At 45.0% G+C, this 14,570-nt stretch overlaps 2 protein-coding genes across 2 annotated transcripts in view; one reads left to right on the forward strand and one right to left on the reverse strand.

The window, feature by feature from the left end:
- Positions 1-6,909, forward strand: part of Tefm (transcription elongation factor, mitochondrial) — a 74,104-nt gene extending 67,195 nt beyond the window's left edge. The window contains exons 4-5 of the mRNA XM_087191926.1: positions 1,240-1,310; positions 6,522-6,909. Of these exons, the coding sequence (XP_087048052.1) occupies positions 1,240-1,310; positions 6,522-6,531 (81 nt within the window). The 3' untranslated portion in view covers positions 6,532-6,909. The remainder of the gene's footprint in view (positions 1-1,239; positions 1,311-6,521) is intronic.
- A 5,356-nt stretch (positions 6,910-12,265) lies between these two features.
- Positions 12,266-14,570, reverse strand: LOC147823811 (C-C motif chemokine 3-like). The gene is made up of 3 exons (XM_087191495.1): positions 14,129-14,570; positions 13,340-13,454; positions 12,266-12,986 (listed from the first exon to the last, which is right to left on the reverse strand). The coding sequence occupies exons 1-3, from the start codon at positions 14,202-14,204 to the stop codon at positions 12,896-12,898; spliced, it is 282 nt and encodes a 93-aa protein (XP_087047621.1). The 5' UTR covers positions 14,205-14,570; the 3' UTR covers positions 12,266-12,895.

Genomic DNA, 14,570 nt, shown 5'->3' on the forward strand with positions numbered 1-14,570 from the left:
CTCCCCGCTCTTCCTTCTCCCCGGGTCTGGGCCCCTCGGCGGGAGTGCACGAGCACCCACGGAGCGCGCTGCATCCAAAGTCCTAATCTGCAGCCTGGAAAACTCAGGGGCCCAGGACCCCAAGCAGCTCCGGCTGCAGGGATCCCACGCCCGGGGACTCAGCCGAGGAAGCGAGCTCTAGCGACGCCCGCTCGGCGCGTGCATCCCACAACCAGCAACCAACAATCAGCAACCAGCAGGAGTTAGGCGGATGCGGGCCGGACCATGCACGCCGCGGAGTAGGGTAGGACGCCGGGTCTCCGAAGCCGCGAGTCCTGCAAAGCTTTGCCAAGGGCCTCTAGCGCCAGTCCAATTTGATACTTTTTTACTCAATATTGTTTTCAAGAGCAATTCATTATATATGTAGATATTATTCATTCCCTTTCCTCAGCATTCCATCCAAGTATGCACATTTATTTACCCATTTCCTTAGTGATTAACATTTAGATTGTCTCCCAATTTTCTACTACTTACTGAGTAGACAGTGAACAGTCTAGTCTATGTCTCCTTGAACACATGTAATGTTTCTCTAGGATACACAAGGAAAGATCGCAGGGCTATTGGATATGTCTGTAGTGGTTTTTATTCTTTTGAATTCAAAGCATTTAAACTGCATTGAGTTAAGCATTTACACTGAATTTATTTTTAGTTTTTGGGTTTTTTTTCTGTTGATGTTGTTAGTTTTGTCTTTGTTTTTTGAGATAGAGTCTTGCTATGTAGTTCATGCTGGCCTTAAGCCCACGATACAGCCCAGGCTGGCCTTGAACTCATGGCAATCGTCCTGCCTCAATCTCCTAAGTGGTGGAATTACAAGGATGGAATTACAAGTGATGGAATTACAACCAGTCCTGGCTTTATTTTTAGATATATACTGTTTTATATAACTCTTATTTAGGAGCAGATGGCATTTGTTGTTATTTTTCTTTCAAGACAGAGTCTCATTATGTGGTTCAGGCTGGCCTTGAACTCTATGTAGCCCAGGCTAGCCTCCAACTCGCAGCGATGCTCCTATGCTCCTGTCTCCGTCTCGAGAGTGTTGGGATTACAGGCATGCACCACTATGCCTGGCCATTTGTCAATTTTGAATTAAATGAATTCTCACATTTGTAAAGTAATTCACAGTTTATAGTGTGTCCATGTCATTTTAGATTATCTTCCCCCTCTGGCTAACCACAATTTTTTTTTTTTTTTTGGCACCAGGGATTGAACTCGGGTCCTTCTGCTTGCGAGGCAGGTGGTGGCACCACTGAGCTAAATCCCCGGACCCAGAGGTAACCACAATTTTTTTTTCCTTTCTTTTACTTCTCAGTAGCTTCATTCAACAAGTTCCAAGGCAGGACCCCAAGCTGACTCATACTTTTACAAATTATTATTTTTAGTTATTATGTTTATCAAAGTAATGCCTATACTTAGAAATGTCAGAGAACATAAAAAACTTATTATGAAAAACAACTGGGGGGGTGCACTGGGGATTTAGCTCAGTGGTTCTGGCGCCTGCTGTGTAAGCACAAAGTTCTGAGTTCGATCCCCGGTACCAAAAAAAGAAGAACGAAAGAAAACAACTGGGGGGGCCAGGAATTTAGCTCAGTGGTGCCACCACCTGCCTTGCGAGCTCTCGAGCGTGAGATCCTAGGTTCAATCCCAGCACCAAAAAAATAAATAAATAAATAATTTAAAAATTTTAAGAAACAACTAGGGGCTGGGGATTTAGCTCAGTGGCGATGTCCCTGCCTTGCAAGTACAAGGTCCTGAGTTCCATCCCTGGTACTGGAAAAAAAACCAAACTGATTTTTGTTTTATACTCCAGGTCTACAATCTAGAAGCAGCTATTTGCAAACCTCTTCCAGCATTTAAGTATCTCCTTATTTGTAAACACCATAATATGCTTGTATAGCTATTTTTAGATTTAATAATTTTAAACATTATTCATTAAAAGCCCTATTGTGGCAGTTAATGATTTAACTTTCTTATAATAGCACCTTCTATACTTCTCCTCCAAACCTATACTAATCACTTTTTCATTGCTGGGACAAAATACCTGATATATACAACTTAAATAAGAAAACTTTAATTTTGGCTTACAGTTTCAGAGGTTTCAGTCCATGGTGGGCTGGTGGAAATATCATGGCAGAAGGGCACAGAGGAGCAAAGCTGTCCCCTTCATGGTGGCAGGAAGCAGCTACAGGGAAAGAGCTCCAGAGGAAAGGACCAGGGACTAGGTATGGTCCCAAAGGTGGCCCCCACATGACCCACCCAGACACACCCAAACACACCCAGAAGTCTGCTTTCCTAGGCATCTCTAAAGCTATTATGTTGACAATCAGTATCAACCATCACAAGTCTAACCCTCATCAACTTGACACTCAGACATATCTGACTCCTTAAACCATATTTAATCTCAAAATAGACACAATAACAAAGTCATAATTCTTCCTGACATATGTAGCTATACTGCATACAAATGAAAATGCCATGATTCCTTCCCCTGAGTCCCAGCATTGCTGAAAAGTCCAAGTCCAAAGTCTCAAACTCTTAGCTACTAACCCTTATAAATTTTATTTGTTTGTTTGAGACAGGGTCTTGCTATGTAATTCTGGCTGGCCTTGAACTCACTATGTACCCCATGCTGGCCTCAAACTCCCAGCGATCCTCCCACCTCAGCCGCTCATATGTTGGGATTACACATGGGTGTCCACAACCATACCTGGCTACCCCTATAAAAATTTAAAAACTAGGGCTGGGGTTTTAGCTCAGTGGTTCCGCCACCTGCCTTGCAAGCGCAAGGACCCAAGTTCAATCCCCACTACCAAAAAAAAAAAAATTTAAAAAACTAGTTATGTGCTCCCAAGATATAATGGCAAATTCCCTACGATGAATGTTATCATCATGTATATCTAAAATGTACCAATAGATGTTTTGCTTAAAAAAAAAAAGAAAATACAATGGCATAGCCAGGTGTGGTGGTGCACACCTGTAATCCCAGTACTTGGGAGGCTGAGGCAAGAGGATCACCTCGAGTTGGAGGCCAGCCTGGACTATGTATTGAGTTCAAAGTCAGCCTGAACTAAAGAGATCCTGTCTCAAAAACAACAACAACAACAACAAAAACAATGATGCAGGGTAAATATTCCTGCTCCAAAAGGGAGAAAAAAGGAAACAGAAAGGGATCTGACCAAAGCAAGACTGAAGCCCAGCAGGGCAAATATTAAATCCTTCAGCTAATGACCAGTATCTGGGGCATGAAGTGGCATGACATGAGCTCCGGGCGGGGGGGGCAGCCTGCCCCATGGCCTTGCCAGTTACAGCCTCCATTGTCGCTTTACTGGGCCAGCTGTGATCTCTGCCTGTAGCTTTCCTCAACAGATGCCCCACATATGAGGCATCTCCGAATTCCTGGAGTCTCCATTGCAGCTTTGGCCTCACTCCCAGCTTCCTGCATCACCCTCTCAGGGGCTCCTGACAAGGATTTCAAACTTGTCACACACTGCCTGGTCTCCCAGGCCTTCCTCTGAAATCATCTTTTTTTTTTTTTTTTTAAACAGAATTTGTTTTGTTTTGTTTTGGTACTGGGGATCAAACTCTGGTCCTTGGGCTTGCGAAGCAGGCGGCAAAACCACTGAGCTAAATCCCCAGCCCCTCTGAAATCATCTTTAAACTCAGTCCCCCTCACAGTCTCAGAATATGGACAAAATGATGACAAGTTCTTTGCCAGAATGTAACATGCACAGCCTCTAGTCTAATTCCAGTAGAATCCTTGTTCCCATCAGAAAGCTCCTGAGCAATTCCTAGCAGCATTCTGATCTGAGATCCCACAAGAATCACCCATCAAACAAAGCTTACAGCATTCAAGACTTTCTCCAGCCTGTTTCTCCAAACTTTTCCAAAGTCTTCCTTCAAACCAGTTCAAAAGGGTTGTGAACCAGATGATCAGATATAGTCACTGCATTTCCCATACTCCCAGTACCTATTTTCTGTATTAGTCTCTTTTGCATTAGTGGGACAAAATACCTAACATACAGATCTTAAGGAAGAATATGTTTATTTTTGCTCAGTGTTTCAGAGATTTCAGTCCATGGGAGGCTGGCCCCAAGGCAGAAATATCTTGGCAGAAGAATATAGTGGAGCAAAGCTGCTCACTTCACGGCAGCCAGGAAGCATACAGTGAAAGAGACTGAGGGGAAGGGACCAGGGACCAGATATAGTCCCCAAGGTCACATGACCATGACTTGCCAAGATACACACAGAAGTGTGTGTTACTTGACACATGCCTGTAATCCCAGCACTCAGGAGGCGGAGGCAGGTTTGAGGTCAGCCTGGGCTACAGAGAGAGTTCAAGGCCAGCCTGAACTACATAGTGAGACCTTGTCTCAAAACACAAACAAATAAAGGGGGATTTAGTTCAGTGGCACTGCACCTTCCTTGCAAGCACAAGGTCCTAAGTTCAATCCCTGGTACCAAAAAAAAAAAAAAGGAGAAGTAGTGTGGTTTACTGACCTTCTTGGCATTTCTCAAGCAAGTCAAGCTGACAATCGAAATTAACCATCACGAACCCTTTCAACAGATGAGTTAATAAGCAAACTGTGCTACTGACACAAAAAAGAAATGACTAGTAATAATACATGCCATGAGAAGGATGAGTCTCAAATTTTTTATCATGAGTGCAGAAAACAGATGAAAAAGGAGTACATGCTGTATGATTTTATTCATGTAAAATTCTACAAAACACCAATTGCAGGGCTGAGACTCTGTCTCTAAAAGGTTCACCCTCCATGGCATAGGGGTCATGGGCCTGGAAGCTCTAACTCAAATCCTAACTAAAACCTCTTTTTTTTAGTACCACTCCATAAATACTACTGAGCACTTGGTATGTGCTAGCTGTCGACAAAGCGGCTCTAAACAAAGTTAGAAAGAACATCAATAAAGATGATAAAAATATGGCATGTTAGGTATCGATAAGTAGGAGAAAATAATGCAGGAATTTGGATAAGAAAAGGACTATCAAAAGGCAGGCTGCAGTTTTTGGTTTGTTTGTTTTTTGTACCAGAGATCGAACTCGGGTCCTTGCACATGTGAGGCAGGCAGCAGAATCACTGAGCTAAATCCCCAGCCCCCAGGCTGCAGTTTTTTAAAGTGGCTAAGGAGCTAGGTATGGTAGCACACACCTGTAACCCCAGCTGGGAGCCTCAACCAGGAGGATCACAAGTTTGAGCCCAGCCTGGGCAACATAGTGGCTTATTCTGCTGCATAAACTATCAGTGGAGTTTTTAATCTCCTGGATATCTGTTTTATAGATTCCATTTGTTTTCTATTCTGGGATTCCATCATGTTCCTCAGCTCCTCTATTTTTTTTTTTAATCTGTGTCTGCTCTAGAGTTATGAATCATTTCTTGCACTATGGACACAATCTCTGTTGTTAACTGAGGAAATATTTCTGATTTCATTTTTTCCAGATCCTCTTTCATTGCCAGTTCAGGGAGTCCAGGTGGTTGAGTATCATCAGATTGCTCTATCTCATTTCCCTTTGGGGTTGTCTTAGGTGATCAGGAAGTCTGGTTTTGAGACTTCTTTTTGTGTCTTCTCATTTCAATAGATACAGCCCGTTGTGCCTTTGTTGAGGAGACTTTTTGCTTGGCCAGTGGTGTTCAATTCTCAGCAAGCCACTGAGAAGCCTTTTGTCTGCTGGTCACCACTGTGCAAATTCCAATGGTATCTGGGCTGGCCTCTGGCTGTTGCTTGGCCACCTGCATAGCTCTTTTCCAGGCAGGCCTTTGACTGGGGCCTGTGGGCCCAAGCTGCTGCTGTCTGGGCAGGGACCTGGCTAGGACCTGCTCATACATGCTCAGCTCTGGTCCATGCAGGCTTCTTGCTGGGATCTGAGCGCACTTACCAATGGAACCTGGGTTGGCCTCTGGCTGTTGCTTGTGTGCCTGTCAGTCACAGATTTTCTGAAGAACTGATTCTAGGAAAATAATATCTGCATAATGTGTTTATCACTATATGTAACATTTAAAAAACATGATTAAATCCTTATTGACTAAGTCAGGAGCACTTAGTATTTAGCTTGCATGTAAATCACTTGTGAAGTTTGTAAACATTTGAATTCTCAGATTCAAACCCAAGACATTTTACTGTGAGGATTGAAAACATTCATTCCAGTTTCAAGGGGCTGGAACAACACAGGCAAAGGTTTGCCTGTTAGTTACACTCTTAATGAGCTGCATGACTCTGGGCAAGTTGTACCTTGTCTGAGCCAACATTTCCTCTGTCATCAAATTGGGGTAAAGGTAGCCATTAGTGGACTTGTTAGGATGGAAAGGACAATGCATAATTGTTAAGAAAACTTGACTTATGAAAACAATAAATCCAAAACCATGAATATGTATCAAAAATGGATTTACTAGTGTAGAAATATGGATACCAGGTACATAATATTTTGTAAAATAATTGCTGCTTTCTAAAATGATGTTTTGTCTTCATTTCAGGAATAAGTGACTACAAACATTGTGGCACCTTCCTTTCTGCTGACTTCTGCTCTTCAGATTTTCCTACTTCCATCTTACTCATCAAAGATGACAGAATCACCAAAATTCTAAGACTGGTTTACTAAAAATATTCTTTTCATTATTTCACACAGATGACAAAGCAACAGTAAACAGCGGTCTATAAATATTTCTTAGTTGATGGTTTTGGAACCATGCCCTTTAGAAAAAGCTAAACTTACTGAAATACGTGTAAACCACTATGTGACTGGCAGAGATGAGGGAGGGCTGATGTAGATAGTGTTGTGGGAATGGCTTCAGCAAGCAGTAAAGAGTACATGGTGATGCTTACAAAATTTATCAAAGCCAAATAAACCTATGTTTATGTTAAGAGTCCCAGAGTGTGGTTGCTTATCTAGAAGCCCATAGTACAGGAGAGTAGTTGGAGAGTCGAAGGAACATTCGTAGAGCTCATTCAGGTCCCTGCTCCTTAACCTGACCACAGATGTGACTGTTTCCTTACTGCTTCCAGGTCACTTAAAAATTCAGTTCCGAGGTCAGGGGTGCACTTGGTACCAGACTCAGTGCAGTTGGTGCAGACCGGTCAGCGTCTTTGGTTTGGAAACTCTAAAGAGACAGATTTATAAAAATTGAGGAATTGGTGAGAGAATGTCTGTTCTTACACTTGTCTGTGCCCTGCTTGCCTTGAAGGCTGAATCTGTCTACTTTGTGAGGATTATTTCCTCATCCTCAGATCCCCAGACTTTTCCAGAATGACTGAAAGTGTTTCCTCAAGCAGCCTCCTCTTGCTGCTGTCACTTCTTCCTCTCTTTCCTGTGCCTGACTCCCTATGGGTCTCAGGGCAAGCCAGGCCAGGAGACACTTCTGTGGCTTTTTCTGACTCCTGCCTCAAAGGTCAGGGTCCTCAAAGGTCGGGGCTCCCTACAGTAGCCCGCACCCATCTCCTGGTGCCCGTGCAGGCTGCTCCCTACTCCAAGCCCTGCTAGCCTTGTCCTTACATGTTCTGCCTCTTCACAGAGATGGGCAGGAGGACCAACTCTTACCTGGCACTGTCTATTGGTCTCATAATAGTCACCCACCATTTTACTAAGGGTCAGCTGGGGATCATTGACAAAGAGCAGCAGGTGCTTAAGGGCCTAGGCCAGTGATGGTGAATCTTTCAGAGCTTTCAATGATGCATGCAGCTCACCATGGCACAGGTGCCACAGCTTTGCCACCAGTGGCCCAGGCCAACTCTGAGGGATGACTCAATTTTCATTGAGACCAATGAGCCAGCTCCTTCTGCCCAAAGATACAATCTGAAGAAAGTAGTTGGAGATAGCATGGTTTAGAAGCAAATATTTTAGGATGTGGAGAACTGGCAAGAGGTGGGAGTTTCCTGTTTCACAATTTCCCCCTCTATTTCCTGTTCTGCTTCCATCTGGGTTTGGTCTCTGTCTCCATCTGCAGAAAGTACAGCCAAAGAAACCACCTGCCTCTCACTCTAGCTCTACTCGGAAAGAGATTGTTTTCATCAAGGACAACTTTGAAAATCACCTGGGAGGTGGAACTGGGGGGAGTTTATTACTCCGCTGAGCACTGGGAAGCAAATGCAGTGCGATTGTTCCTCTCGTTGAAAACAGTTTCAGTTTTCCCACTTCTCTAATAGGACAAAATTCAACCTTGCCTTTGAGGTACCTAGAATAGAAAGCCAAAATTCTTTTGGAAATGCAAGCCTTCTTAACATCCCAGGGCATTTTGAAAATCCTTTGGAAGTTGTTTTCGTTTGGTATTTCTTTCCGTAGGACTTTGGTGAAATGCAATGGCCCCAGCCAGAGACTGGGGAGCAGAAAGACAGACTTGGGAGAGGAGGTCAGGGAGGTAGGGTATGGTCAGTGAGCAGGACAGAAAGAGCCCGAGAGCTGGGCAGATGGGGACAGGCCTTGGGCACTCACTGCTGCCAGCATCTTAGGGGTCCAAGCCATATGCACTTCTCTTAGGAGCTCAGCCCTCAGCTCCCGGGAGATGGAAACTGGGGTGATGGCCCCGGAAGTGTTTAAGCACAGCGAGTCCTGTTGACTTGCACGTGCAAGGGGGGTCTTGCATAACCACTCAAGGTGCTCAAGGTGTTTGCAAGAATAGTTCAAGTGCTCACTCACTTGACTGGGACTGTTGATGGGGAAGTGGTTTCCACAGTGTGAGGAGGTGAAATGCCGGTGTCATCCCAGGACCACACTTAGCTGCTCCTGCAGCTCTTAGTCATAGTTTCCTCTGTCAGAGCAGAAACTTCTCTCCGATTCCACCACTCTTCTGACTGCACGGATGTGCCTGTGCCTGGATGCCACATGTGCTGAGCAACACAACTCAACTGCACGCATACCCACACCCAGGGGATCAGAGCCGGGTTAGCAAGGCCTGGGCCACAGGAGTCTTGAAAGCATTGCCAGCCTTTCAGGCATCTGCTCTTTCAAGAGAGATTTATCAAGGGTCCCCCACAGCACACTAATCAAAGGACAAAAAGATGTGTTCGATCCTGGTGTGAATGTACATATGGAAACTTAAAATGATCTCGCCTTTGACCAAGAAATTCCATTTGGAAGCATCTGTTTCTTATACAAAGAAATCAAAATATTCATGAAACCACATATCTAATCCTAGCTACTTGGGTGGGAGGAAGGAACTTGCAAGTTTGAGGCCAGCCTGGGCCATGAGGCAAGACCTTGTTCAAAAATAAAAAGGGCTGGGGATGTAGCTCTGTGATAGAGCACCCCTGGTTTCGATGCCCAGTACCAAATAAATAAATCATAAATAAACACCTGGTCTCTGGCACCTTTACAGCAATTTAAAGTTGAATGTAATTTAAATCATCCACAATATGGGAAAGGCTAAGAAAATTGTGGTATCTTCACTAGATTGCCTCTGTGTCATGGCAGGCTCTCTACTCGTGACTCACTATTCTTGCTTCAGCTTATATGAAGGAGGTGGGTGGTGTTTGTGGTTCTATTCCTTTTTATATGTTCAAGAATGGGTGGGTATGTAGCCCCATTTTCTGATGTTTACCCTGACACCAGAAAGAGCTTCTTTTCTGTTTAGCCTCAGATATGGGCGATAGTCATCTATGGGTCAACAGAATACGTAAGTCAGTACGTTCTTAAAAATAAAGTAACTCAGGAGATTGGAAGACTAGCCATGTCTAACCTATAGAGGGAAAAAGAAGAAATGTTCACCACATACAAAGTGTTATGTACCCTCATATTTTAAAAAAGCAACAAAAAAGACAAATGCATTATAGTGAAAACATGTTTTTCCTGCACTAATTCTATTCCATATGCTTTCTGATATCAGAAACCTGCATTTTTTGGAAAACACCCTTCCCCATAATTTACAGATTTGATGTAAAAGTTACCCCATCTACAGATACAAGTATGTGCTTTGGTTAATTTAAACCAATCAATGAAACTCATCCCCATAACCATAGCATCTGGTTGGGAATTGAATTCCTCAGCGAAATGTGAAAAACCTAATAATTTTTTTCAACATCAACACAGACTCACTCCTTTCTGCAAAAAGTGAACAAAATTCATGCCACACTCACAGATCCTGGCAGCCATCCCAAGACTCTGACCTGGAAGGCAGATTGGAAAGAGAAGACAACAGCACCTGGGACCCTCTACGGCTGCCGCATCCAGGTTGCCTGGGGACAGAGTCACATCTGTACCCTACAGGCTTGGGGCCACAAGGTTCATTTATTCACGCCTCTTTGAGTTGGGCTTGCCACTTTTCCTCCTTGAAACTGCCAGCATCCTGAGAAATGCAGAGAGCTGGGTCTGTACAGAGATACCTTTACAGAGCGCCAGGCTGTGTTAAAGGCCCCAGGCCCAGGCTACAGTATGGAATGTGTTGAAATGGAAAAGTAGGAGTGTGAGCAAGCAAGGTTTGCTTCTGTCGCTGCCCAATGGAGTCAATGAATGGAGAGACACAGAGATGGAGAAAGAAAAGCCTTTATTAGCAACAAACTGGCCTTCGATAACCATTGTACCAACTGCCCTAAGGTAGTGTTTTTTATAGAGCTTCTCATGGGAAAGGATGTGGGTCCCGGAGAAGTAGGCACCTCAGTTTCCCACTATTCCCAAAAATAGCCTCCTCTGGAATGTGGGCTCTGTACATCTCATCTCCTTCACATAGGTCAACAAGAGTTGTAGTCCAGTGGATCTAAAGACATAAAAATGATCAAACTTTCTGTATTGACTAAAGTGACTTGTGCCTCATTTTTGTTGGGGTCAGCATTCAGTGTTTCTGGAGAATACCCTTGTAGGTGGGACTTTTTCCCATAAATTGGAACTAGGGAGCACTGAAGAAGGGAGGGTTTTGTGAACTTTCACCAACTAACATCTGTGCAATTATTCTATAAGTGATAGGGCAGGCAGTAGCCAATAGTAAGATGCAGCCTTACGGAATCTGATTGGAATGTGGCAGCTACCTCTTGCATCCTTTAGTAAGGTCCTTTAAGAAAGGTTTTAGGTTACTGTGAAATGGGTTCATGTGAAATCTGTAAAGGAAAAACAATTCAGCTTTGCTGAGAAAGGCCTTTCCGATCTGTTGACTGAGAACCCAGTAACCTGCAGTCATTCAGGAATGTAACTGCAGAAATTTCTACTCTAAGATAAATTTACTGTGAGTAGAGACAGGGAGGTGAGAGACTCAGGAGAGACTCAGGTCCAATTGCAGCCCTGACTCTCCTACTTTACCCTTTCCTATGAACTAGGTATCTTCACTCTTTAAAGTAGACAATTAGTGCCTTACCTGTCAGGATTGCAGATTGAACTCAGGGCCTCACCTATGCCAGGCAGGCACTCTACCACTGAGCTACATCCCCAGCCTTCTGAAAATTTGCAACAGTCCCGTTAAGATGCCCAGGGTGAGCTTGAATTTGCAATCTTTCTGCCTCAGCCTCACAAGTAGCAGAGATTAGAGGCCTGCATCACCAAACCCAGCTGTCAGTCAGCTGTTTATGAAGGTTCAAGGAGGATGTGGCTTTGGAACTAGAGTCAGATATTTGTCACCTCCACATGTGGTCCTGTACCACAGGGTCGCACTGGGAGGCCTGTGTTGAATGTGCACATTCCCAACCCCAGTCAAAATACAAATACAGTACACAGCGGGACAACCTGTCTGCTGTTGGCTCTCTAGTCCTCAAATGATCAGATTGAATAGATCAGAAGTGCGGTATCTTTAGAAGGGAGTTCCATTGCTAAAGAGGCCACAAGACTGGCCCCCAAACAACTGTTGATTGCTCAACATCTAAAGAAAACCCCAAACTCCTAGCACCCAAGGACAGGAAGTAGGCAGCTCCTCCCCTACTCCAAAACAGCTCCTCCCTTGTGGCATCTCAGATGTCTCCAGGCAGGACACTTGCCCAGGGGGCAGAGCTGGGAACTCCAGTGAGGCTGATCTCAGTTAGTTCTCAACTCTGAAATGCCTGGGGAGCTGTTGACAATGCAATTCCCCTCCTCCCTTTGCCCCCACACGGTCTCCATTTTATTTACTATGTCCCCCCGCCAACCCCAAAGCATTTATATTTAGGGATGGTAGGGACCATGCAACTTTTCATTTAGCTGCGGGCTTGGACCTTCAGACAATGTGTGGAAAGCTCAAGGCCTTGAGTAGACTTTAAAAAGTTTAAAAATTGTTATTAAGAAACTTGACTTCTAAATACACACTACAGAATATTCTGCTTCATTGATATCCATTCACTTGGTGAGATTTCCTCACACAGGTATATTATGAGTTGACTTGTAAGTGTTCATAGTACCAGTGGTCTAGAACTGTGTCTCCATGGTAAAGTGGAGTAACTCTATGTCTCCCCTTTTTTTCTCCACCAAATCCCTGTATTTCACATCTTTTTTTTTTTTTTTTTTTTTGCTATTATTCCTCCTAACCAGTGATCCTGATTCGCTGGAAAACAAATTCAGACTCAAGGCCAGTTTACTTCTTTAAAAAGCATCTTTATTATTTCAGAAGGCACAGAATAAAAGCATCCAGTACGTATTTGTCAGTTTGGCACCTTTGGTACCATGTCTGCCCAGAGCAAGGTGAATGCAGCCACTCAACTGTCACCAAACACGGGGAGAAAAGGGGGAGGGCATGGGTGGTGACATGGTATCCTGAGATCTTTCATACGAGTTATCACTAAATCAGTATAAAAATAGAAGTAAAATTTAAAAATTAAATATCATAAATAAGTTAAGCTTTAAGGTAAAAGTTCCCTCCCATAGGAGAGGTAGCCGTGGAGGTTCCAGGGCTGTTTCCAAGGTTTAGGTCCTTGCTCCCCACGGGGTCCACAGGGCTCAGAGGGTTCCCAACCGCTTCCAGGTCACTCAGGCATTCAGCTCCAGATCATTGATATACTCCTGGACCCAGGCCTCACTGGGGTCAGTGCAGACCTGCCGGCCCTTCTTGGTTATGAAGCTGTGGAGAGAGGCAAAGGATCAAACACTGAGGACTCCTGCAGCGGGATCCTGGGCCCATGATGGCCCTGCTATCCCAGCCAGTGTCCTGAGTATCTCAGGGATGGTCTGTCTTGACAGCCACTCTCACCGACTCAAGGGGCCCTTGGAGCATCCTGCCACCTTCCTCCTGTCCCCTCCCTCTCGGGTAGCCCGCCTCATTCTGCACTATCGCCTGCCACGAAGTCGGGTCACACCTTGGAGAATGAGGGCCTGTGGTTTTGACAGGATGGGGGCCATCCTAGCAAGGCCTCTGTAGTCTGTCTGTGCCCTAAGGGCCTGGCCCCAGGAGTGGGTAGGAGGGCTGGCACTTACATGACACCTGGCTGGGAGCACTGGCTGCTGGTCTCATAATAGTCAGCTAAGTATGGGCGTGGAATCTTCTTGGCCACATAGGAGAAGCAGCAGGCTGTCGGCGTGTCAGCACCAACTGTAGAGGAAGGGACAGAGCGAGCCATGTCATCATTTAGAAGGAAGGGCCAGCCAAAAGCTGCTGCTTCACAGCATGAGCAGGATGGCCTTGCTCTGAGTGGAGGCTGGAAGACCAGGTCACTGGTAGGCATTTGGGCATTTTTGCCCAGAAATACCCATCTCTATCTTCATTGCTGCCTCTACTTTCTCTCTAACTCTTCCCTGTGAGCTCTATCTTTCTCTGTGTGATTTGACAGATAGTTCTCTTGCCTCATCTCTCTTCAGGGAATTCTATCTGGGTCAAGAAGTCGTATCCCAGTACAAAAGAAGTCTGGGCCATCTCTCTGGAGACAACCAAGGGACAGAACTCCAGCTACTGAGAGGGTGATACCACTAGGAAGTAACCAGACTTTGATTCTGCCTCTAGCAAATTCATTTAGGACCTTGTTTTTCTATCTGTATAAGGGACTGTAGCTGCTCTGTACCCCCTACCACCACCACCATGACTCTCAGAAATGGAACTAGGAGAGCTAAATCCCATTGTAAAGATGAAGCAGACAGATCGTGATGTTTTGTAGTCCTTCAGAATTTTTTTTTTTTTTTGCCTTGGACATTCTGAGGCCACAAGAAAAGACTGATGTGGTCTCCCCAGGCCAGGGATTAGGGACACCTGCAAAAACAGCACAAACCCACCTGGTGCACAGAAGGCCTCGAGGCAAAGTGCCATGGTGCAGAGGAGGACAGGGAGGGCAGCCATGGAGAACTTCATGATGCTGAGCAGTAAGTAGGTGGAGTACGGGCTCAAGTGTCAGCAGAGGAGAGAATGGCCTGGGTACTTGCTCCTGCCTGTGTGCTTCTGGTGTCTGAAGCCATCTTCTCTCCTCTTTATAGGCAGCCCCCGGCAAAGGGGAAATGGAATCTAGGGGTGACAAGGGAAAATTTTAAGCATGGTAATGCCATCATCTAAGTGTTGCACAAGTCAGAGTCTTTGGTAACCACAGGGGCTCAGAATACCCAAGAATAGCATCTCTGAGCTGTGTGTCTCAGCTCTCAACTCATGACCTGCTCTGGCTTCTTTTGCGGAAATGGCTTCCCTTCTGAGCGGCAGGAGGGGGAATATGTTGGCTCAGGCCTG

This window comes from Heterocephalus glaber, unplaced genomic scaffold (assembly GCF_053883595.1).
Source record: "Heterocephalus glaber isolate CG9 unplaced genomic scaffold, H.glaber_assembly_v1.0 deba00001564, whole genome shotgun sequence".
NCBI classification, from domain to species: Eukaryota; Metazoa; Chordata; class Mammalia; order Rodentia; family Bathyergidae; genus Heterocephalus; species Heterocephalus glaber.

What these genes read in the sequence shown, in the direction of transcription:
- LOC147823811 (XM_087191495.1), bottom strand. Translation starts at nt 14,204, where the DNA reads ATGAAGTTCTCCATGGCTGCCCTCCCTGTCCTCCTCTGCACCATGGCA. An exon ending in CGAGGCCTTCTGTGCACCAG is followed by an intron (nt 13,455 to 14,128) that starts GTGGGTTTGTGC and finishes CTTCCTCTACAG; the next exon opens with TTGGTGCTGACACGCCGACA. An exon ending in TGCTCCCAGCCAGGTGTCAT is followed by an intron (nt 12,987 to 13,339) that starts GTAAGTGCCAGC and finishes CTCTCTCCACAG; the next exon opens with CTTCATAACCAAGAAGGGCC.